Source organism: Equus caballus, chromosome 14, assembly GCF_041296265.1.
Source record: "Equus caballus isolate H_3958 breed thoroughbred chromosome 14, TB-T2T, whole genome shotgun sequence".
Classification (NCBI taxonomy): Eukaryota; Metazoa; Chordata; class Mammalia; order Perissodactyla; family Equidae; genus Equus; species Equus caballus.
In genome coordinates, this window is record NC_091697.1 from 40,017,501 (window position 1) to 40,043,661 (window position 26,161).

At 44.4% G+C, this 26,161-nt stretch overlaps 1 protein-coding gene across 3 annotated transcripts in view; it reads right to left on the reverse strand.

Moving 5' to 3' along the window:
- Positions 1 to 26,161, reverse strand: part of GALNT10 (polypeptide N-acetylgalactosaminyltransferase 10) — a 215,614-nt gene that overhangs the window by 97,860 nt on the left and 91,593 nt on the right. For all 3 annotated transcript variants that reach the window (XM_023617365.2, XM_070232998.1, XM_070232997.1), the window contains exons 2-3: positions 22,177 to 22,279; positions 19,408 to 19,546 (exon numbers count right to left, since the gene is read on the reverse strand). In XM_023617365.2, the coding sequence (XP_023473133.1) occupies positions 19,408 to 19,546; positions 22,177 to 22,279 (242 nt within the window). The remainder of the gene's footprint in view (positions 1 to 19,407; positions 19,547 to 22,176; positions 22,280 to 26,161) is intronic.

Here is a 26,161-nt window from a genome sequence, read left to right on the forward strand (position 1 = left end):
AGTAACGTGCCTAAGGTCAAACAGCTGGTAAGGGCTGGGGCCTGGATGTAAACCCACCTGCCTTTATACATAACAATATTTTGGGACTGGCCCCATGGCCGAGTGATTAAGTTTACGAGCTCTGCTTCGGTAGGCCAGGGTTTCGCCAGTTTGGATGCTAGGTGCAGACCTAGCACTGCTCATCAAGCCACGCTGAGGCAGCACCCCACAAGCCACTACTAGAAGGACCACAACTAAAATAGACAACTATGTAATGGGGGCTGTGGGGAGAAGAAGGAAAAATAAAAAAATAAATACACATAGTAATATTTTTATAGGGATAATGTATCAATGCTATTAAATGTACAAGCAAAAAGAAGAATGAATGGCTAAAACCAAAAATTGAGGGAACTAAGTAGGAGTCAAGTCCTGGCTTCTAGTTTTTGCTGTGCCGTCCAACAGTTTTAAGTCCTCGTTGTTGCTGGACCTCAGCTTCCCCTATGTCAAAAAGGGAGCTGGACTGACCCAACGCCAAGTCTTATGTGCCTGCTCTGAATTTCTTCTTTTTTTGGTAATAGCATCCTGATTTTCCTTGGGGAATCTCCCACCTCTCAATTTTATAGGGTTTGCGGGAGGTCCTTGCCTTGCCTTGAGGGTGGGCAGGGAAGCCTGGCTCGGCCAATCAGAGCATCACTTCTCCCCAGCCACATCGCATCTCTCTGGTTCAGGGATGGGCACCTGTAAATCTTTGCTGAGACGACTGGGAGAGAGGCAAGCTCTCTTCTGCTGAGATTGAACGTGAAAGGATCTAAGTCTCATCTGCCTGGGGCCACCATGTGGATTATTCCCTGTCTTCGAATGAAGTTAACAGAGTAGAAAATAGAGCCAAGAGTTGCAGAGATGGGTTCCTCCTGGCATCATTTAGGGACGTAGCTCCAGCTCTGGCTGAAGCCAAGGTCTACTCTTGGCCTTTTCAGCTACATGAGTCAATACATTTTCTTTTCTTAAGCCAGTTTGAGTTAGGTTTCTGTCACTTATAACTAAAAGAATCCTTGCTGATATAGCTGGACAGTCTCTAAGCCCTTTCAGTAGAAGGAGTCTGTTTGGGACCTAATGATGGCTTCTGAAGGACAAAGAGGCAGAAACTGTTTCCCAGGAGTTACCTCTGATCTGAAGGGGGCAGCCTCTCTCTTTAGCTCCAAGAGAACTTTTACTTATTCACTGATGGAAGAAAGTGTCCTGGGCTGAGGGCTGGAGGCGGGATGCAGTGGCAGGACTGGAAGATAACTAAGCTTATTTGTGACTGAGCAGCCCAAATTTAATATTCCCTAAAGGATTCTGAGATCTTGGGACACAAAGACGAATCTAATATACTGGAGCACTAGATATAAAAGAAAACAAGTCAAAATCAAAGGGAAGCATTTCAAAAATCTTCTGAGTCAACTTTGAAATGGAACAATCCAATCATTTTTAAAGGGAACTATAAAAAACATCTCATTCTCTAGCATGGGACACCATCCCCAGACCAAACTAAAATGCAAGTCAATTGAACAAACCTGATCTTGCATGTGCCTAAGGGAGCAAGAGTGCTCTAGAGCTGGGTTCAAATCCTGACTGCATCTCTGCAGCTGTGAGACCTGGGGCACGTTTCCATCCCTTCCTGAGCCTCAGTTTCCTTATCTGTGAAATGGGGATGGTAATACCATGAGAACGAGGCAAGACAGTACATCTAAAACAGCTATGTGGAGGGACCCGCCCAGTGGCAAAGTGGTTAAGTTGCGTGCACTGCGTTTCGGTGCCCCAAGTTCATGGGTTTGGATCCCGAGCATGGACCTACACCACTTGTCAGCCACACTATGGCGACAACCCACATACAAAATAGAGGAAGACTGGCACAGATGTTAGCTCAGAGCTAATCTTCCTGAATAACAACAACAAAATTTTTAAAAAACCCAGCCATGCAGAGGGAGAAGAAGCTATCTCTGTCCTTGGAGATGGGGAAATCTGGAGGAGAGCTCACAGCAAACAGAATGCTCTGATTTCAGTTTTCTGAGACTCAGGGATGGCCATCCTCGGAAAGGGCACAGGGCTTCAGTAAGGCTTAAATAAGAGTTCTGCTCTTGTAGATACGAATCCCACTCTTGAATCCAGGCTTCAGCCAGTTCATGGCTCAGAACCTTCTCATTTGGTCACTCCCTCAATCATTCACATATTCAAGAAATGTTTATGGAGCACCTCTATATGACAGACACTGTGCTAAGCCCTAAGATTACAATGATGAGGAACAAGTCGTTGTCCCTGTCCCATGGGATACAGAGTCAAATGGGCGGGGGGGGGGGGACAGCAACAAATAATATATGCACTAATAAATTATGATAATTTTTTCTGCCTCCCCACGTATGGCTGTGAGATGAGAACAGAATGACAACCTAGAAAGAGAAAGAGTGACAGCATTTCTGAGTGGCGCATCCTCACGCCCAGCCTCGTGCCCTGCTGAAAGCGAGCAGGTGACGAATGGCTGCTGGGTTGAACCAGAGTTGGTAGGGCCTAGTCCAACCCTTTTGTTTTCCAAGGAAGCAGGTGAGGCTTTGAGAGGTTAAGTGGCGACCCCAGACCACATTGCCAGCTGGTGCTGAACTGGGGGGTGTAGCTGGCTCTTCAGTTTAGTCACAACACAAAGAGAAAATCCTTTGGAGACCCTGGATATAAACGACAAATCTCCATCACACATATTTTCAAGGAGTTGGCATCTGCTTTCATGTTCCAAGTCCTACCTGTTGGCTTGGCAGGTCCATGGGGGACTGGAACAGGCTGCCTACAGAAGTGGGATCTTCAGGGGGGTTTGACAAACTTCAGCATTTACACTCCCACTAGTAGGAACGTGGATGCTTTAAATATGCTTGCTGATGTCCATTCAATGTTTGCTCTCATTTATCAGAAGTAGTCGGGTATGGACTTGGAGGTGAAAAGATCACTTAGCTGAATAACCTTGGGCAAATTACCAAACCTCTGCAAGCTTCAGTTTCCTCCTTTATAAAACAGACAAGCAGGTTTGAGCCGAGAAAGGAACATGCTGCTGCTCTGTAAACATGAGGGTGCATCAGGTGGCATCTTGGTCTAAAAAGAAACATCTGTGCTGGTCAGGTCATTCATGGTGCCTGCCTTGCCCACGCCTTCTCCTCAAAGTGAAATGGCCATGGCCACAGGCCTGGCTGAGGAAGGAATCCTGGGTGCGCCCTATGACCGCCCCTTCCCTGGCCATGATGGCTACCTGGAGCAGGAGCAGAGACCTGACCTGGGCAGCCAGGCCACTGATGTGCCAGTGTCAATGGCCTAGCAAGAAATCGGTGCCCAAATAGGGTTCACCTGGCCAATAAAATTCTCTTTCTTGGGGATGCAACCTTGAGGTACGGAAAGGGAGTCCCAGAGTTAATGAGAGGAGCAGACATAGAGCTACACAGAGAAGGGCTAAGGCTTCGTAATGATAGGATCCAGAAATTTCTGCTGTTGAGGAGGTCAGACTTGGAAAGATCTTTCCATCTGAAGCACTGGGAGGCCTGGCTGGTCCATGGCGCCCCCTCCTCCTCCAGGAGAGCCAAGCTGTCTGGCTTTTCCCACATTCCATCTGGCCGACATTCCCGTTTCCCTTTAGTGCCCCTGCCTCCTTGCACGGGGACACTCCATTAGCTGAAGTAACCTTGCAGCCAAGGAAGTCCGTCCTATTCCTAAATCCATTCCCTGGAAAGAAAAACAAAAGACAAGCATCCGAAAGTTGTACTAGAGCTGGACGAAGTGTTCTTATTTTTTCTTTATTATTTTGAAAAGAATGGACTGTAACAGATTTAAGACTTCAAGCTTCAGAAATATCACTAATATGGAAATGTGGACTTCCAGGTCATGGACACTGAGACTGCTGGGGACAGTGTTACTGTATTACGTGATTAGCAATGCCTTATCAATACTGTGCCAACTGGCCACCATGACATCATGAACAATTACTTGCAGCCCACAGCACTTCACCACCACTATGCTCTGCATGCTACAGCAAATTATTCTTCGGTGGTTACAAGGATGAGTTTTTGGTGTTTTTTTTAAAAAATAATTTGTAATTTATTTCAATTTCCAGTGTATGCCCTTTATTTATTTATTTATTTCGTGAGGAAGATTGGCCTTGAGCTAACATCTGTGCCCACCTTCCTTTATTTTGTATATGGGATGCCCGCACATCATTGCTTGATGAGCGGTGCATAGGTCCATGCCAGGGATCTGTATCTGCAAACCCTGGACTGCTGAAGCAGAGTGGGTGAACTTAACCACTATGCCACCAGGCCAGCCCCTGGTGTTTTTGGGTTTTTTTAAGAGAATGATCGTTTAAAAAATCCTTGTGGAGTAACTCTGTTGTTTGAAAGCTCCCAGTGCCTATACTCTTAGATAAACAGTCTTATTCTAGAAATAGGCACCATTTTAACACCTTCTCATGGGAACCAAAACCAACATACCCTCCTCTGCCAAAGAGATGACAGTTTTGGATTTTCCACTGACCAGATAGGGCCTGCTGGGAGCTGGTTTGTGTGTTTCGGGGGTATCAGAAGCCAGGACCTTTGGATTGAGGAACAACATAGGCCAACTACCGTTCCCTGGCCACACGCACAGCTTCATGTGAAAAGCCCAAGAGAACCACGGAACACGATGGCTGGAAGGGCCTGACTCTCACCTTGTTTGCACTCCTTGTTTTATAGATGAGGAAACTGAGGCCCAGAATGGGGAGGGATCTTCCCAAGGTCACAGAGTGAGAGGCACACCCACATCCCAAGCAGTGGCCCTCGAGGAAGGGTACGTTCCAAGACTGCAGATGTGGTGAGAGAAGGGACACGGGCTGAAGAGACCCTCAGATCTGGATTCAAATCCCATCTCTGTCACTTAGAAGCTGGGTTATCTTGGGACAGTCACAGCTTCCCTGAAGCTTAGTTTCCACTTGGGTAAAATGGGGATATAATTCTTTCCTATTAAGGCTGGAACAAGGAGTGAAAGAAATACCATATGTGAATGCACCTGGTATAGCATCTGGCTCATAAATGTGAGTTTCCACCTCCCAGAGGTCACAGTATAGGTCATTTTCCAGCAAATGGTTTAAGTTCAAAATTCTGGAATTCTCTTCTATTTTGTATAAAGGACAGTCCCTTATAATAGAACATTCTCAGAAAGACTATGTCCAATGGGCTCTGGAGCCACCAAGAAGTTAAGCAGAAGTTAAAAATAGCTCCAGGCTTTGCAACAAAAGGAAGAATCTGGGTCTTAGTGGGTCAAGTGTGGAAAGTCCCTGCCCCCGACCCCATCCTCCCTCCAGACACAGATTTAGGCCCTCTCCTTACACACTGTGCCAGTAAACCTTCCGTCCTCAGCTGGGGCTCGCTCCCCAGCCCTTCTCTGCCCCTCTCTGGGGGATGAGACACGCACTGGCTTTCTCTGTGACACAGTCTGGCTGTACTCAGAAGAACCAGAAGATAAGTGTGACAACATGTGCAAAGGCTGACATCTTTAGGAAGGGCCTTTTCCGTTCAGGGGAGACTTTGCTGAGAGCCAGGCGAACCCACCAGCTATTCCCTCTTCTCAACAGACAGCAGAGAGAATCGCAAAACTTTGTTATTATTAATTATGGATCTTGGTACTGGCAGTTCGGCCCCAGTTCTGTACCCCCCAACCTGCAGAGACTGCAGATACAAGCAGTGTTTACAGGATCTGGGTTTGTACTGTCTCTTCCTCCCCTTTCGCACTCACATTTTGGAAACTATTTTGTCCAGATCATACCTAGTATTAAGAGAGTTGTAAACACAACAAAATATTTTCAAGAAGCACACAACAAAATCCAACCGTTTCTTCACACAGCTGTCCCACATGATAACGTTGGTCCTCCTACAGATACAATACGCAATGTACTCCATGTGCTCAAACTTGAAACACAAGCTGACAGCAGGCAGGAGAAACTCTGGTTAATGAACACGGTATGTAAAGTCAAGGCACTGGGAATTATCAGCCTGAAATAACCACCATAAGGACCACCCCTCAGATCCCAGTCAGAGGCCAGCTGCCAGGTAAACAGCGTCAGGAGGAAATGAGCTCTGATATCAAGATTCTTGACAATTCATAAAAGAGATGAAAAGAAAGAAAAATGTAAAGATATGTGTCCAAGGATGTTTTTGCCACACTTTTCCCAGTTTCCACAGCCACAGTTTTCACAGAACTGGAAACAAGCTGTATGCGCATCACAGAGGAATGGTTGAGCAGATTATATTCCTGTAGGATACTACACAGCTATTAGAAATGTCCTAGAAATGTGATAATAATATATTAAGTGAAAAAAAACTACTTGTAGAATAAAATACATATAGTACAACAAAATTTTTGTAAAACAAAACAAAAACAAAACCCCAAGCCCCTTCATACGTCTATATATGTTGCATACGCAAGCAGAAAAACCACAGAAAGCTAAGCTGCTACCGTTCGCTGCCTGGGCAGATTTAGGATTCGGGGAAGGGGTTTCTTCCCCCAAAAAAGGTGTGGGGACGGAGGTGAGAATCAGGAGGGAATGGTGTTCTATTCTTCGTAACAGTGCTCCTACCCTGAACTGCTCTGCTTGTCTTGTAATCATGCTGCCCTTGATACCACCTTAATAAAGGGAGAGAATTAATAATCGCCTTTATCTTCCAGTCATTATTCTCCTTTTCCTTAAACAAGGCCAACAGCACTCAGAAATCAAACTCACTCTGTAACCAATTTTACTGAGTGCTATTTATCTGCTCCTGGCCAAGCATATATTACCTGCAGCGTGGTGAGTGAAATGCAGCCTGAGTGGCCTGCCGCTTGTGTCCATTCATCTAGCCCATCCTGACCACTGCGCCTGGTCCAAGAACCTTCACGCACAAAGGACTGGAACTGAAAAATGTCTCCTCCTTCCTCTTTGAGGAACGGCTCTCAGTCTGTGTGCGATGCGGTGGAAAGAGCATACGCGTGGATCCAGGTTTGAGTCTTCTTAGCCTTCTGGCTGTGTGTGAACTGGAGCAAAGAGCTAAGCTTCTCTGAGGTTCAGTTTGCGCATGTGTAATATGGAGCTAGTGATCGCCATTTGATACAAACAATTTGAGAGAGGCTGGAATCACAAGAGTTATGACGGCGTTTATGTGAACGAGAGACAATTTCAAAACACAAAGGGAAAAAAACTATCATCACACAAAACCTCAAAGTGGGAGCAAACAGATGAGGATCGTAAAGTGCTCAGCACAATACCCGGCACATAAGCACTTGACAAATGGGAGACCAAGTTGTTGTCATTAATGGAGAAGACAGCATCCGTTTCTAGAAGCCTAAGAAAATGCATCTGTTTGCAGAAATGATAAAGGAACACAAACACCCATCTGCTCACGTGGATGTTGACTGGTTTTTACCTAGCATAAATCGTAGGGAATATGTACCCGTTTGATTTTTAGTTGACAGGCAGCCATTTTTGTGTATAAACCATTTATCTCTGCAATTTCAACCCAAGGGCTGAATTCACTGAAATCTGCTTTAAAAATTACAGAAGTCAGAACATACAATGGAGAAAGGATAGTCTCTTCAATAAATGGTGTTGGGAAAACTGGACAGCCACATGCAAAACAATGAAGGGAGACCACTATCTTATGCCATACGCAAAAATAAACTTAAAACCGATCAAAGACTTGAAGATACGTCCTGAAACTATAAAACTCCTGGAAGATAACAGTGATAGTACATTCTTTGACATTGAACTAAAAAGGATCTTTTCAAACACCATGGCCTCTCAGACAAGAGAAACAAAAGAAAAAATAAACAAGTGGGAATTCATCAGACTAAAGAGCTTCTGCAAGGCAAAGGAAACTAGGATCAAAACAAAGAGACAATCCACCAGTTGGGAGAAAATATTTGCAAATCATATAACTGACAACGGGTTAATCTCCATAATCTATAAGGAACTCACATAACTGAACAATAAGAAAGCAAACAGCCCAATCAAAAATTGGGCAGAGGAGATGAACAGACATTTTTCCAAAGAAGATATACAGATGGCCAATAAACACATGAAAAGGTGTTCAACATCACAGATCATCAGGGAAATGCAAATCAAAAGTACACTAAGATACCACCTTACACCCCTTAAAATGGCTATAATCACCAAGACTAAAAATAACAAATGTTGGAGAGGGTGTAGAGAGAAGGGAACCCTCATACACTGCTGGTGGGAATGCAAACTGGTGTAGCCGCTATAGAAAACAGTATGGAGATTCCCCAAAAAACTAAAAATAGAACTAACATATGACCCAGCTATCCTATCCCACTACTGCATATCTACCCAAACAATTTGAAATCAACAATCCAAAGTAACGTATGCACCCCTATGTTCATTGAAACACTATTCACAATAGCGAAGACATGGAAGCAACCCAAGTGCCCATGGACCGATGATTGGATAAAGAAGATGTGGTATATATATATACAATGGAATACTACTCAGCCAGAAAAAAAGACAAATTCATCCTATTTGCAATAACATGGAAGGACCTAAGCGGAATTATGCTAAGCGAAATAAGCCAGTCTGAGAAAGACAAACACCAGAGGATTTCACTCATATGTGGAATATAAACAAACACATGGACAAAGAAAACAGTTCAGTGGTTACCAGGGGAAGGGAGGTGGGGAGTGGGGCCAGGGGTTGAAAGGGAGCACTTATGTGGTGACGGTCAAGAAATAATGTACAACTGAAGTCTCACATTGATGTAAACTATTATGAACTCAATAAAAACAAATTACAGAAGTCAATTTGAGAAATTTTATTAGCTGCCACTTTAAGGCTTATGAGCATCTTTAAATCCCAATGTTAGGTCCAATGGATCAATAACTGTTGTCTTGAAAGATACACCTTTGTTCAGAAGGGAGTCATTTAATTTCAGAGGAGGAGAGCAGATTTAAATCTCCTGACAAATCAGTGATGCTCCAAAGAAACCTGGACTTTTTCCTTTCCCAGCTCACAAATCCTTCAGGCCACAGCCCCTCTTTCTGCCCCCTGCCCCTCTCCACACAACTGCCTTGCTAACAACCTGCTACACCACGAGTCTGCATCACTCACATCCTGGTCTCTCGGGCGCTAATCTTACACTGAAGTACTCCATTACACGACTGTCAAGGGAGCTTACTCCACCACACGAATCGTGATAAAAAGGGTAAAAACTGCTAATAAGCACTAAGTATGTCTTCCAAGCCGTCACTGTTCTAGGAGGGTCTGACAAATCGGCTCGGCACCCTGGGGGGTAAGAAAATGAGCGGGGGTGAGGTGGCTGCAGACCCGAGCCATTTATTCCCACTCAGAGCGTGGGAGGAGGTGTGCACCGCCCTCACTGTGACCTGAGCATGGATCTTCCCACACCCCACACCACAGACCACAGCTGATCTTGGGTCCTTTTTAGATTTACTATCTGTTACGCCTCAGGCATTTCTTGCTATTTATTCAAAGAAAGTGAGTTAACTAAAATCACAATGAAAACGCAGCAACTCGGAAAAGGATCCCATCACCATTTCCATTTTTCACAAGACAAATGGCATCACCTATTTAACTGCCTACTTGACGTTGACATTTGGATGTGTTGTCTTAAACTTGACCAAAATCAAAGTCTCCATTTCTCTCAAACCTGTCCTCCCCAAAGTCTTCATTTCTGTAAAGGGCAACTCCATCTCCCCAGTTGCTCTGGTCAAAAATCTTGGCGTTATCCTTGACTCTTCTTTTTCTCATATCCACATCGCCTGTAAGTAAATCCTGTCCTCTTGTCCTCCCCAACTTTAAAATATATCTAGAATGTGGCCACTGCTACTCTGTTACTCCCACCATGGTCTGAGTCGCTGTCCCTCCTCCCTGCCTGGCTGTAAATATACCCCACACTAGTCTCCCTGCTTCCACTCTCGGTCGCCTACAGTCTATTCTTAACATAGCAACCAAAGAGATCCTTTGAAAATGAAAATCAGATCATGTCAGTCTCTGCTCAAAACCATCCAGGGCGTCCCATCTTACTCACTTTGGGAAAAGCCGAAGACCTACCATGGCCCTGGCCACCCCACACACCTCTCCAGGCTTGCTTCTCATTACTCTCCTGCTGGCTCACTGGGCTCCTTAAGCCAAGCATGATGGCCTCAGGGCCTTTGCACTTGTTTCTTCTGCTTGCAGGGTTTTTCCTCCAGTTAACTGCCCTGCTATGCCCCTCACTTCTGCATATCTCTGTTCATATGTCATCTTATCAGCAGAGGTCTTCCCTGACCACTGAAATAAAATACATTCCATTCCCATCACATTCTCTATCCCTTACTCTGCCTCATTTTTCCCCTACGTTACTTATCACCATCTGAAAAATATATTTGTTTGTTTATGACCCCCCTCCCCCAGTGGAATGTAAGCCCTAGGAGGGAAGGAAATTTTGCCTATTTTGTTCACTGCTGTTTCCCCAAGGACTAGCACACACCATAGGCATACATGGTAGGCACATGATAAATATTTGCTGAAGTAATGAATGAATGACTTGCAGAGACAATTGCAAGTGACTAATAGGCTTGAGATCTCTTCAGGGAAGGGGCTGACAATTGATCATTTTAGTATAAATGAGCAGGGCTAGCTGCATGCTCGGTGGGCTACAGATGGGGGGGTGGAGGAGCGGGCAAGGAGCCCTAACACACACAGTTACTTTGGACTAAGTTCCTGATTTAACTAGTTTGGATACACTGATGAGGTGGCCATGCAAGGCAGGAGCCCAAGAACACAGGCAGCAGCTATGCCAACAGCTTCCCTCGGGCCCCAGGGTCCCCAACACGATGCACAGCTGGCAATGCCTTCTGGGTCAGGAAAGCTCAATTCTTGTTACATTATTGACCTTTCTTGCACAGGCTTACATAACCATTTGAGAAGATTCCCATTCTGCTTCCGGGAATATGTATATTTATAAACATCAGGCTTTCCTGGTTCTCAAGTCCTCAGCATCACCAAGGCCACATTATCATGGGGGGGAAGGTGGTGGTCCCTTAATAGGACCTTAGCCACCAGCTCTCTGGGCCCAGGGAACCATTTCCCCTCAGTGCTCTCTCTCCTTCTGATACCCCACCCTTTTATCTGCGTGTTTTGGAGACTGCAACGGGTGGATAACAAATCCATTTCCAACTGGACTCTAGATACAACTCTGCCCAGGGCACAGCTGTGTGACTTTGCCCACAGGTCACACTTTACCCCTTTGATTCTTCTATTTGCTGATGTGAAAAAAATGAATAATGCTGATGGTGGTAATCACAGTATCTGCCCAACCTGTGCATGAGGGATATTGTTCTGTGATATTCTTTTCTTGTAAGATCTTTGTCTGGTTTGGTATCAGGTAACACTGGCTTCCCAATGAGGCGGAAAGTATTCCATCCCTTTTAATTTTTTTGAAGAGTCTGTATAATTTCTCAAATTTTTTGTAGAATTCACCAGTGAACCTATCTGGACCAGGAGTTTTCTTTGTCGGAAGGTTCTTAACTATAATACCAATTTCTTTAACAGATATAGGGCTGTTCAGGTCAATCATTTCTTCTTGAGTGAACTTTGGTGGTTTGTGTCTTTCAAGGAATTTGTCATTTCATCTAAGTTGTTGAATTTATAGACATAAAGTTGTTCAGAATATTCCTTTATTATTCTCTTAATAGTTACAGAATCTGTAGTTATGTCACCTCTTTCATTCTTGATATTGGGAATTTGAGTCTTCTCTCTTTTTCTCCTTATCAGTGTGGTCAGTAGTCAGTCAATTTAATAGACCATCTCAAAGAACCAGTTTTTGGTTTCATTGTTTTTTCTCTATTGTTTTCCTACAAATTTCCCCTTAAGCATTGCTTTAGTGACATCCCACACATTCTGTTATATTCTGTTTTCATTATCATTCAGTTGGAAACACTTTCTAATTTTTCTTTTGATTTCTTCTTTGACTCATTTGTTATTCATAAGTGAGTTACCCAGTTTCCAAACATTTGGAAATTTTAAGAGACTGTTCTGTTATTGGTTTCTAAATTAAATTCCACTGTGTCCAGAGAACATATCTTGTATCATCCGAATCCTTTTAAATTTATGGCAACTTGTTTTCTGGCCCAGAATACGGTCTATCTTGGTAAATGTTCCATCGCACTTGAATATAATGTATATTCTGCTGCTGTTGGGTGGAGAGTTCTATAAATGTTAGCTGGAGCACGTTGGTTGATAGTGCTATTCAAGTCTACTATATCCTTGCTGATTTTCTGTGTACTTGTATCAATTATTGAGAGAAAGGTATCGAAATCTCATAATTGTGGCTATGTCTGTTTCTCCTTGCAATTTTATGATTTTTTGCTTCATATATTTTAAGTTTTCTTATTAGGTGCATAAACATTTAGGATTGCTATGTTCTCTGGATGAGTGATCCCTTTATTATTATGAAATAACCTTCTTTATCCCTGGTAATACTCTTTGTTCTGAAATCTATTTTGACCAATATTAATATAGCCACTCTAGCTTTCTTTTGACTAGTGTTAGCATGGTAGATCTTTTCTATCCTTTTACTTTCAATTTATTCACATATTTATATTTAAGTGTGTTTCTGGCAGACAGCATGTAGTTGAATCTTGCTTTCTCATCTAGTCTGATAATCTCTGCCTTTTAGCTGAAATGATTAGAGCATTTACATTTAATGTGATTATTGAAATGGTTAGGTTAAAGTCCTTTATCTTGGTACTTGCTTTCTATTTCTCCTTTCTGATCTTAGCTCCCCTTTCCCTCTTATTCCGCCTTCTTTTGGATTAACTGAATTTTTCTGTGATTCCATTTTATCTCCTTTGTTGTCTTATTAGCTATAATTCTGTCTTGCAATTTTAGTGCTTGTTTTAGGGTTTATAGTATATATTTTTAACTTATAACAGTCTACCTTCAAATGATATTATACCACTTCATAAGTAATACAGGAACTTTACAGTAGTACATTATCAATTCTCCCCTCTAACCTTTATGATGGCATACATTTTACTTCTACATGTGTTTTAAACCCAACAAAATATTATTATTTTTGGTTACATAGTCAGTTATCCATTTAAAAGTTTTAAACATAAGAACAAAAGAGTATATATTTACCTGCATACTTACTATTTTCATTTGGAATATTTTTCTTTCCCCCAAAGGACTTCCTTTAACATTTCTTGAAGTATATGACTGCTGAGATGAATTTTCAGCTTTTTTATGTCTAAAAAATCTTATTTTGCCTTAATTTTTGAAAGCTATTTCAATGGGTACAGAATTCTAGGTTGACAGTTTTTACTTTCAGGACTCACAGACGTTGCTACACTGTTTTCTTGCTTGCACTGTTTCCAGTGAAAGAATTCTGTCATCCTTATCTTTGGTCCTCTGTCTATAACGTTTTATTTTCATGGGTGCTTTGAATTTTTTTCTCTTCATGACTGGTTTTCAGTAATTTGATTCTGATGTGCCTCGGTGTCATTTTATTCACGTTTCTTGAGACCAGGTTTCACTGAACTTTTTAGATCTATGGTTTTATAGTTGTCATTCAATTTAGAAAACTTTTGGCCATTCTTTCCCTTTTCCTTCATGGACTCCAATTAAAATAATATTCAACCACTTAAAGTTGTCTCATAGTTCATTAAGGATCTTTTTTTTTATTTTGTGAGGAACATTGGCCCTAAGCTAACATCTGTTGCCAATCTTCCTCTTTTTGCTTGAGGAAGATTGTTGCTGAGCTAACATCCTTGCTAATCCTCTATTTTGTATGTGGGATGTGGCCACAGCATGGTCTGATGAGTGGTGTGTAGGTCCACGCCTGGGATCAGAACCCGTGAACCCTGGGTGCCGAAGAGAAGTGCAACTTAACTCTATGCCACTGTGCTGGCCCCTCCATTTTCTAAAATTCTTTTCCTCTCTGTGTTTTGAGTAGTTTCTTATGTCTTCAGGTTCACTAATCCTTTTTTCTGCAAGATCTAACTGCCATTAATCCCATACACTGTATTTTTCATCTCAGATATTGCTGGTTTCATTTCTGGAAGTTCAGTTTGGGTCTCTTTATATCTTCCATTCCACTTCTATCTTAACTTTTAAAATATACGAAATACAGTTCTAATAACTGTTTTAATGTCCTTCTCTGCTAATTCTAAAATCTGTGTCAACTCTGGGTTCGTTTGAATGAATAAGTATTTTCCTCATTATGGCTAAGCTATTCAGCATGCCTGATAATCTTTAATTGGATTTTACCTTGGTTGGTGCTGAATATTTTTGTATTTCTGTACATATTCTCGAGGTTTGTTCTGAGGTAACAGTTAAGTTACCTGGAAACAGTTTAATCCTTTTGGGTCATAATTAATGATTTCTTAGACTGGTCTAGAGCACTGTTCGGTCTAGAGTTAATCAGTCTCCACTGAGGCAAAACTCTTCTAAGTGTGCTAATCAATTCTCCATGAGTTATGAATTAAGAGGTTTTTCCATCTGAGTGGTGGGAAGAGGCACTATTCTTGGCCCTGTGTGAGACCCAGGCACTGCTCCCTCTAATCCTTTTGGGGGATCCCTTTCTTAGCTTCAGGGAGCTTCCTCACAGAAGGGTTCTCCTCAGTAATCTGCTGAATACTCAAGGGGACTCTCTACATGTTCGTAGCTCAATCTCCCTGCGTTCTCTCCTCTCCAGCACCTTGCCCTGTGAACTCTGGCCTCCTTGGTGTCCTGGACTCACAACGCCATCTCCTCAACTCAGGACGTCCTCTGGGCTCTCCCTCCCTGTATCATAGCCTGGAAAGTCTCTCAAGGCAATAAGATGGGGCAATTGTAGGGCTTACCTCATTTGTTTCCTGTCTCTTGGGGATTACTGTCCTTCACTGCCTGATGATCAGTGTCTTAAAAACCATTGCTTTTTATATATATTTTTTCCAGTTGTTTCAAGCAGGAGAGTAAATCTGCTCCCTGTTACTCCATCTTGGCCCCTAAATAGCATTGTTAAGGTCTATATGCACATTCATACTGGGACACTAATAATAATATTTAATTATTTAATTAGTACTGTTTATTTATTTATTATGATGATTACTTCTACAGATGTGGTTGCCTTTAACTTCCTGTGCTGGCAAGTTGTCATTTTTCTCACAGCATATATTTGATAAGTGTTTGTCAAAGATAACATGCCATAACTCCCTTCCTTGTTGCTTTTGTAACCTGTTGGGGATGCAAAGGTTCTCACTAGAATACTGGCCTATTATAATAATATGAGCTTATGAATTCTTTTGAGGAAATTCAGCACATACCATAATTTAACCATGTTAATTTAACAAAAAGGAGCATGGAACCAGGAATCTGGTAGACTTGGGCCTTTTATTGCAACAAAGATTCCATTCAGGTTCAGTCATTACTGGAAGCTAAAGCCCTGGACCGGAGAAAGCAGGTCAGGATCGTAGACTGCTTTCCTTCCCCACGGATAATCTCTGACTGCTGTCAATCCCACCACGGATGATCTTTGCATGGGAGAAACTGATCGCCCAACAGAGGGGTCTGGCCAGGAATCTTTAGACCCAGGCCACTTCAGCAGTTGGGGCTCCACTGCCACCAGCTCTGTGCCCTGGAGGGGCCTCCATGTGCGGTTGCCAAGCAGCCCAGCAGGATCCCCCGGGGTGCAGAGAAAGTGGGCCAGCCCACCAGCCAGCCTCTGTTCCTGCTCCCTTGGCAGGAGGTGCAGGGGGCAGGCCCACTCAGAGCCAGCTGGCCGCCTCCCACAAGCAAGCCCAGCAAGTCAGGCCGAGCTGCCTGATTTCCATTCTCTGAGCTTGCACGTTCCCCAGTGCAGCTTCTGGTGGAAGCAAAGGCAGCTGGCACAAACAAACAGCCCCTCAAATCCTGTTCTTGACACGCTGTTGCCACAGTTCAGTTTGAAGGAGTAAAAGGCAAACATAAACCTCAGCTCCTGCTGGAGAAGTTGTTTAAGTTCAAAGAAACCGGAGGGAGCGAGCAGCCTGACTGCTCTAATTTCCTCACACAGTTCTGCTGTCAAACCGCAAGAAAGATCCCCCCTTGGAAAAAATAAAGGCTCTTCAAGACATCCGTCAACTAATTTCTGAAAAGTCAGCTTCCACAACTGGGGATTCTAAAAACAGTGGATGTCAGGAGTGCTGGATTTAGTGACATCTTTCACGGTAACTTGCATGCTGGCTGGGTGGCGGGCTGGTAATAGAGGCCACATGCTCAGTTCACATCCACCCAGAACAGGGGTTCCTCACCTTACCGATGCCCTGGACTCCTCTGCCAGGCTGGTGACGCCTATTGTCACTTCTCAGAGTAATGTTTATTATGCATAAAATAAAATATATGAGATTGTAAAGGAAACTAATTAGACTGAGATAGAGTTTTCAAAATAATAAACAATTTGAAATAGGGTAATAAACGTGCTTCTTTATTCACACATTAAACAAGATCTAGTGGTAGTTTGAAAAAACTACCTTCATTTCAAAGTAGTGATGAGTGTGCACAACATTTCAAGATTTCTGTAAAATGATGTGAAAGTAAATGATTTCTTTTGGTGACGACATCATAGGCTTTGTTTCCTACACTCATAACTGAAGGGAACACCAAATTTCAGGTAGAGGTGGATGAAAAGACGAATGCAACGTCTTTCTCATCCAAGTTTATAGACCCTCTGAATTCTCTTGATGGACTCGTCCATTGACCCCAGATCCTCTAGACTAAGAAGACCTGTCTTTTCTGGGCTGTTGGGAGTGAGCAGTGTACTGGGAGACAAAGGGGCCAGGTCCTCATCCTGGCTCCTCTTCTAACCAGCTGGGAGACTCATTCTTCTAGGTGGTAAACCCAAGAATGTGCACTGTCTTGCCTGGAGGCCTTTGCCCACGCAGCTCTCCATCTGCAGCATCTTCCTGCAAAGGCTGGTGCAGGGCGGGGGTGTGCTCTGAGGTTTCAAAGCACTCTGTGCCTACCCCTTTACCGGTCTTCTCAACTGTGGTGTAATGACCTCTTATGCCATCTGTCCCACCCCTTGCACAAGGCAGCAAATGTGGCTCATTTATCACCGTGTTCCTGGTGTCAAGCACTGGGCTTGGCACATAGAAGACCATTGCTATATATTTAGTGAATGAACAGATGAATGGATGGATGAAAGCTGTGACCATACCCAGCTTCTCTCTCTCATTATAATTCCTTATTTCATGCCAGCTGTTCTCAACCCTGGTTATATGTAAGAATTCCTTTCTGAGATTTTAGAAAATACTGGGACTCGGGCCACACCCCAGAGATTCAGATTCCAGTGGTCAGGGTGGGGCCCCAGGCTTTGGGTTTTTTAAACCACCCCAGGCACAGCCAGAGTTGGGAGCCCACAGTACCCCAGAACAGCAGCTGAGGGGCGAGCATAATGCTCCCAGATGAACTTCTTTCCTAGACCCAGAAAGATGAAATTAGTGCAGAATTCTGAACTCTGAAAGGGGCTCAACATAAATTGAGTTTCTGACCCTGAGAGTCAGGTCACAGTTCTGAATCCAACAACATCAGTAATATCTAATCCACATTCTCAGACTCAGATGAAAAAGTCTCAGGTTGACAGTGAAGACCATGAAATAAACTGCAAACCTCACGGGCAAACATCCCCTTACTCCCTCCCTTCACTGCAAGAAATCCTCAGGAATAGGGCCGTGGGCAAGCAGCACACCTTCTGGGTGGGGATTCCCAGCTGTGTGGCTTCCTCATCTATCAAGTGGCGACAATGATGATAACGCCAACCTCCAAGTACTGCTGCAGGAACTAAAAGTCATAATGGGGCTGAAAGCATTTTGTAAGTAGCCAAACACGCTGCCAAGATTAGTTCTTTATTATTGCATTCTACCAGCTGGGATCTTATAGGTGGAAAGACCTTATGGCTCAGTGATGAAGAACACGGTTCTAGAATTACAATCCCTGCATTCAAATTCTGGCACCGCCTCTTACCAGCTGTGTCATCTGATGCAAATTACTTGACTTTTTGTGCCTAAAAAGTGCCTATGTCATCTGTATAATGGTGATAATAAAGGTACCAACTTCACAGGGTTTTGGGAATGTTTGGCTGAGTTAACGCACTTAAAGTACCCAGAATATGGGTTCTAAAACTTAAGCATGCACCAGAATCCCCCGAAGGGCTTGTTAAAATGCTGATTGCTGGGCCCCTCCCCAGAGGTTTTGATTCAGTAGGTCTGGGCTGGGATCTGAGAACCTTCACGTCTAACAAGCTCACGGGTGATGCTGATGTCGCAGCGTGAGAACCACACTTTGAGAACCAGTGGCTCAGAACAATGCCTGACTACAGTACGTACCTAATAAGTGTTAGCTGTTATTCTCTTTTCCCGGGCTCTACTTTCTTAGTACCTGAGCAAAACACTTCACGTTCCAGTGTAGGTCACTACTGCTTTTGTGTAGAAGCCATTTTGAAATCTTCTACTTGCAGTGGTCCCCCAAGTGCAGACCCAAGACAAGTCACGCAAGCATCACGTGAGCTTGTTTGTAACGCAAGTTCTTGGGTCCCAACCCAGAACAACTGAATCAGGAATTATGGGGGTGAGGCCCAATGTCCTGTGTTCTAATAGCCCTCCAGGTGATTCTAATCCACGCCAATTTAAAGAACTCCTGCTCCACTGGACGACCATGGTCACCATAATAACGCTGTTGAAAAGGTGAGGGAAGTGGCAGAGCTTAAGGTCCAGAGGATAGGTTTTGGTTGAACTGGACCCTAAGGCCAGGCTTCGCTTCTTAGTCGCCTGGGGCCTTACATGAATTACGACACTCCTTTAAGCCTCAGTTTCCTCAGTCTGTAAAAGGGGCATCATTATAGGACGCACCTCACAAGAGATGATGCAAACCAAGCACCTGGCACATGCTACCTGTTGAAAGAATGTTAGCTGCCATTGTTCTTATCTTTGTAATCGTCACAATACGTCCTCCCTCAAATGATTTGAGATAGCTTATAACAAAGACATAAATATATAGGTGCACAGGATTGCGAAAATAAAGATTAATTAAAAAAAAAAAAGGAATAAAAATACCATACACAGAAAGTGGAGAGAGTGAGGGTTGAAACTGTCACTGCAATTGTCTTTCCTGTGGGCCAGAGCAAAAAAGGGGAAATGCAGAGGGCCCACAGTTCCCACTGCCTGAAAAGAGGAAGGAGACCGGCTCCCTTGGGGAGTCCCTCCACCACACCACCTCTAAATTCTAGAACCTGATGACGCAAACCTTTGCACAAAGGCCCTGTGTGGCAGGAGGGAAATCTCCAGCAGCGCTTCAGGTACCTGTTTCTTTAATTAATTCTCAACAAGAGCCAAGGGCAAAATCCTTAGATCCCAGAAGATGAGAGATGTTCCACTCACTTTGGGTGCCGAATATCAGGGAGAGAGCGGTTCAGGGAGATTTTATCACTGACGTAGATGTTAAATCCATTTTCTCGGTATGCCTGATCCACTCTCTCAGCATCAGTCATGGGGTAAGGTCTCCCTTGTTCTCCATTTCCTAGAAGCAAAAATCAAATAGCAAATTCAATGATGCTAATTGAACGGAATGGGGGAAGAAGGATGAAAAATGTGATTACACCGCAAAGATAAAACTTTATACTTGGGTACAAAGTGCACCTCCAGATTTTGCAGGGGGCAGTGTGTAGAGGGGAAGAGAATGAGCATTTATTCAGCCACAGCTGTGCCATGCACTCTACAGACCTTATTCTCAAGTAATTTCCACAGCCAGCCTGCAGGATGGACATGAGAGCCCTTATTCTATAGAGGAATAAAATGGGACTCAGAAAGGTCATAAAAACCAGGTCTGTGGGTTCCAAAGTCCACGCTCCCTCCACTCTGCCAGGAGCCCCAAACACCCCTGCCTGGAGAGGCTAATCACCCGGATGGGAGGCCAGGTCTACCACACATGAGCTGATGAACCTTGGATGAGTTGCATTGCCTCTCTGAACTGTAGCTGGCTCCCCTCTGGTTCCCACAGCATGTTGAGAGAGTCAAATGACAGGCTGCAAATGTGAAAGAGTTTTGTAAACTATGAAACACATATAAATGTGAGGAAATATTATGACTACTTTCTAGGCAAGGCAAACTTTATATGTAAACCAAAACTGCCACAAATGATAAAAGATGCTTTGACTTTTTAAGCCAGCAAACAAATTAAGATCTGCCTAGCCTAGGCCAGGATTGCTTGAAAAGTGTTGCTTTGAGTCACAGATGTGGGTGACTAGCTTTCCTCTCTCTGCACAAACCATCTGGGGAAAGTGTCCCTGATGCTCCAGGAAATTATTCCCTGGGTTCCCAGGGTGCATATGGTGGGTGGGAATGTCCACATCAACCCTGCAATAATAGCCCAAGAATCAGCCATCGGCGAGGGTCTTAGAAATGGCAATAAAAATAGCTGGTTAAAAAGCATCTCAACTTCTGGGGCTCATGGTCTGAGAAACACCCCTGGTAGTTTGTGAAGTAAATGTTGACCATATCAGCTTAATGGGCAGGTGCCAGCTGAGAAGAGGAGCCCAAGGGCTATGGCTCCTCCAGTTCAGCCAGAGGAGGGAGAGGACCCCACCGTCTGTAACTTGTGATGCTCCACAAGAAACACTGCTGGCTAGTGCCCAGGTCAGATTCTGCAAGGGACACAAATGCAGCAAGCAGACAAAGAAGAGAAGAAGCAACTGCTAAGGGAGGGAAGCTTCAGGAAGCCAGTACAGGGGAGTGATTCAGAGTTCGGGCCCTGGAGCCAGGTAGAGTGAGGTTTGAAGCCCAGCCCTGCTATCCCAGCTATGCCATCCTGAGCACGCCTTTAGCCTTTCTAAGTCTCCGGTTTTGCCCTTTGTATTAATTAGCATAAGAACGTTCAAGGTGATGATTCGGGAGGTAATGCAGGGCCAGGGGCCTGGCATATGTTAACACCGGTTATTATTATCCTGAATAATGTCTCCCCTGCTTACTCTGTTCCCCCTAGTTAGCCTAATGTTCTAATCATTCTGGGATAACTGTCTGGCAAATCAACTCTTCAAATGTTTTCTTTCTTAATTTAAGCCGCGCCTCCCAACCCCCACCTTCATTTTAATCACTGGCACGCAGAAAAATGCACGTCATGTCTTTAGGCTTCCCTGACCATCAGCGAAGTTAGTATACCAGCTCTATTCAGAGCCTTGTTGTAATCTAGTTTTGTCTAATGTAATTAAAAAAAATCAATAGTGGTGGGTGCCTTTCACTGAGATAAAAATAAATAAAATACCAATCCCTTATATTTCTACCGTGCTTTCCAGTATTGTAAAGCTACTTGACACTCAGCACCTTACTTGTTACCTTCAGAACAACACCCTGAGGTTGTCAAAGCAGGAAGCCTGAGCCCCACTGACAGATGGAGAAACTGAGGCTCAGGGAGTATGGAACTTCTCTGATGGTCACATGGCCGATAAGTGGTGTCAGAGCTGCTCCCCTGACTCCTAGTCCAGGCTCTCAACAGACGACTCTTCACATAATTTCTATACCACGCCATCCCAAACCTTCCCAACTCCCCAGTGTAACACGAATTGCTCCAAAGACTAATTAGCTGAAGAAAACTTTAGCTGAAGCCCACTAAATAAATTCACCCTCGAGGAAGCAGTGGTGGGTAGGGATCAACTCTGCTCTCCAGAGCTGGGTTCAAGACCCAAACTGCCTCTTTGTCACTGTGTGATCGTGGGCAGATTACCCCACCTCTCTGAGCTCCAGGTCCCTTCTCATCAAATGCGCTACAGAGGTTGATATGGGCATTCACCGATAAAATGTGCAAAACGTAGAGCATGGTATAGGTGTTCAATAAATGTTGGCTCTTATTATTATTGCTCCTCGTTTCAGAGGTAAAATATCTTATAAGGGGGAGACATTTTCTATCACCCAATAAAGGTGGCAGGGCAAATCCCAAAGGCACTGGATCTGTGATGTGAGTGGAGAAAGGGATCAGCTAACAGGTAAGAGGTGCGGGGGGGCGGGGTGTCCCGGGAATCAGGGAAGGGAAGACGGTAAAAGGAGAGGGGGTCAACAGGAGGCCCAGACAGCCCCACTAAACATATACACACATGCGCATACACACGAGCATACACTCTCCACGGGACCTGCCCACGGATGATCCTGCTCTCATACCTACGCGCTGAGCGTCCCTCCTGATGGCTTCTTTGTCGTGCCAGTCCTTCAGCTTTTGCCCATCTCCCAAGAAAAACGTCTTCTTTTGCTGATTGTGTGAGCCCTTACAAAAAAAAAAAGACAAAAATTGTGAAAAAGAAAAGGGGAAAGAAGTTTTAATAACAGAGACCCAGAAATTACACCCTAAGGGAGCTTCTGCTATTGATTGAATGTCATCATTGTTCAGTTACTAATTCCCTGGGTCTACCTCTGTTAGTCCTGCTGTGGGCCAGTCAGGTGTGCAAAGGTCAGAAAGATGATGGGGACAAAGCGTCCATCCTCCTAGAACTCACAGACCAGCAGGAGAGAAAACAGATGGACAGATATTTCTTTCACCCAAGAGAAAGTGTTAAGTGTGGCACTGTCCAACAGAAATAGAATAATGTGAGCCACATATGTAACTTTAAATTTTCTGGCATTCACATTAAAAAAAAAAAAAAGGAAGAAACAGGTGAAGTTAGTTTTGATAATATATTTCATTTAACTTAATATACTCTGAAACATCACTTCAACACGCAATGGAGAAAACTGTTGAGGTACTTCACATTCTATTTTGTACTAAGCCTTCGAATCCAGGGTGTATCCTACACTTGTGTTCATCTAATTTCAGACCCATTTCAAGTGCTCAAGAGCCACAGGCGGCTAGTGGCTACGTGCTGGACAGGGCAGCCAAGTGGACCTTAGAAGAGAGGCCTGCAGCAAGTGCTACAGGAGCTCACTCCTCGGAGAACTGGAGAAGGTTTCACGGACATGAGGGCATTTGGGCTGGGCTTCAGACACGCAGAAATGACAGAAAGGCAAGGCAAAGGGCCCCAGCACAGACTTCCAGGTGCAGGGGGAGAGTGGCAGAGCTGGGCTTGGCCTGAGGAGCACCAAGCACAGGAGTGGAAGTCAAGTCTTGGTCATCTCTATGGCCCCAAAGAGGGCCCAGTTCCCAAGAGGGTGAACATCTGGCAACTGTGTGTGGAATGTAGGAACAAGCAATTGGAGGGCTGAAAGCAAGCAGGAATACACAGCAGCCACAAGAGAAGAGCCCCCAGGGACCCTGAAGGTGTTTATTGTGTGTCTGGGAAGGTGAGTCCATCCTGGTGGGCCCATTAGGAACTGGTTTCCCTAATTAAAGGAGGCTGCATTCCAGTGTCTGGGGTCATCAGAAGGTGCTAGGTGCTTTCCCACGCCCACAGTCAAGTCTAAAGACTTGGCCCCTGGGCTCAGGGTCTTTCCAACTGCACCCACAGCTGCTTAAATATCTGCCATGTTTGCGTAAATAAGAACAGCTTTCCATATCACCTTGCCCATTAGAAATCCCACAGATTTGTTCTTGCCACTGTGGTATGCAGAATCCAATAGTCCTATTTCCTGTGTAATTAACTACGAAGGCCTTGAATGTGCGGCGTGCTGGAACATTAGCACGAACAAGAAGCCACCGGAATAAAAGCTTCCCCACGCCTGTTTATTAAGTCTCTGGCTGGTCCTTGTGTTAGCAGATTTTCCACAACGGCTCAATATCCTTACAACGGCTCTAATGACCATCACAATCCTTTGCATTCCCTCTCCTACAAGACCTCGCTGAGTTGCAATGAGAAAATTCCGAAAGTTGGCATGCCGGATGTCTTGGTTAGAGAAGGAAAGAAAACTGCGAAACAAAGGCCACGTGCCTGCAAACAGTTCTCGGGGTTTTTAGAAATCACAGAAGCTGAGCTGGAAGTTCCTTCAGTAGGTTTCCACTGCGCTGAGCTACATTTCCACAGGAGACACCTCAGCGCTGCCTTGGGACCAGGGAGGCTGGGGGTAGGAGCTGGACGCCCCGCAATCAGACCAGCAATGCATCTGTCTGTTTTCTGTACTGGGGTTCCATGTGGGATTGCATTTTAAAAAGGTCCTCTGCTAAAAACAAATTGACAATCAAATCTCCAAACATACAGACAAATATCCTTGGAAACTGAGCTGGGGCCACTTCCCTACTTCACAGATAGGGAAACTGAGGCTTGGGGTGGGTCAGGGACCTGCCCAAAGTAAATACTCTACCTGCAGATGTCAGGATTGAGGGGTCAAGGGCTGTTTAGCAATCTTTGCTCCAGCCCTCCCCCGCAATCCCTTTCCCTTTTCTGCTACCCAAAGATTGGGAACTTCAGTTGACTACTTGAGGTCACCAGTGGAACCAAAGAGGCTCTACGGAAGGTACCAATCTCAAGTGGTTCTCAAAGTGTGGTCCTTGAAACAGCAGCACCCATACCTGGGAGTTTGTTAGAAATGCTAATTAATTACCCGGGCTATGCCCTAGGCCTCCTGAAGCAGAAACCCTGAGGGTGGGGCCCTGGGATCTGTGTTTTAGAAGTCCTCCAAGAGATTCTGATGCACGCTCAAAGTTGGGAACTACTGGTCCAGAATGACGAAGGCCCTAATTCTGCCTGCTCTGTGCTGGTCAGACCAATCCTGGGCTATTGTACCCAAGTAGAGCAGATCTTTATCATCAAAGGTCACAAAAACCTTAGGTGTGGTCACTGGCAAACACAATCTGTCAGCTTTTGAGGTGTTTTTTTTTAAACTTTCACCAACGTGATAAAATAGGGAAATTTCCTACTGTTTTATCAAGACTTTTGGCTTCTCTTGAAAACTCAAAAGACATATCAATGCTCGGACTGAGTTCCCTTAGACCCTCAGCTGGGCTGAGCAACACAGCTGCCCTGCTTAGGGAGGGCATGTCTCTCCAGTTTGCCATAGTCTCCACCATTCCTTAGTACCTTTCACCTGGCTCTTATCTCTCATTCGTGTTACTTGCCTGGCCCAAGTGAGTTTGCAATGTGCTGCAATAGACAAGAATGTATCCTGGATGAGGAAGATTAGAAACTATGTTGTATGAGGACTACAAGATGAGAAGCTGTGGGGGACACGGGAGCAATTATCTTGTTCTATAAGATCCAGAGGCTAGAGTGAGTGTTAATAGCAGAAGTTACTGAATGACTGAGGGACTAGTTTAAGACAGAGAAGAAATTCTAAGAGTTGGATTGGTGCTAGGACAAAATAGGACCACTTGGAAGATGTTAGAGGAGGCCAGGAATACGAGGCTTGATTGTTCGTCAGGATGCGAAGGATGGGAATCAAGTGCTGGCTTAGGGCTAGTGCTTCTCCAATTTTACTGTGCAGTAGAATCCAATGGAGATCTTGTTCAATGCAGATTCTGATACAGGAGGTCTGGGTGGGGGCTGAGATTCTGCATTTCTAACAAGCCCCCAGGTGCTGCGGACTCTCCTGGTCCAGGAAGGACACTTAAGAGTACTAAGTGATGGCCAATCTTTAAAGGATATATCAAGAGTCTAAGATTCCATGAAGGGCACTGTTTCCTCCAGCTCCTTGTGAAAGTCTTCCGACACTACTGGGAAGGGAACATGGGGTTGAATCTCATAGAGGCAAATTTCTAGATCTCGTTCTCAGAATGAAACAGTGAATTAATGAACTGACAGAGTAGAGGATTAAGGTTCCAAAATTCTAGGAGTTTCACACCCATGGCTTTACCATCTCCACTGCCTTTGCCTTAATGATGTGCATCCCTCCAGAATGATCTGTGGAGATGACCTGAGCTATTTGAGGTGGTCTCCTTAGTCCTTACATTTTCCCTAAACTAAGAGGACTTCAGAGCTTGCCCTCACAGGGAGTTCTGTGTGTCTAAGCATCAAGTTACTAGGGGATCCTTGAATATTCAAGCTAAGCAGTTGCTCAGAGACAATTAGTCTACCCCTTCCCATCTTACAGATGGGGAAACTGAGGCCTAGAGAGGCCAAGCTACTCAACCAAAGCCACACAAGCAGGCAAGAGGATGGAAGCCAGGTTTTTTTTTTTGGAGGAAGATTAGCCCGGAGCTAACTACTGCCAATCCTTCTCTTTTTGCTGAGGAAGACTGGCCCTGAGCTAACATCTGTGCCCATCTTCCTCTACTTTATACATG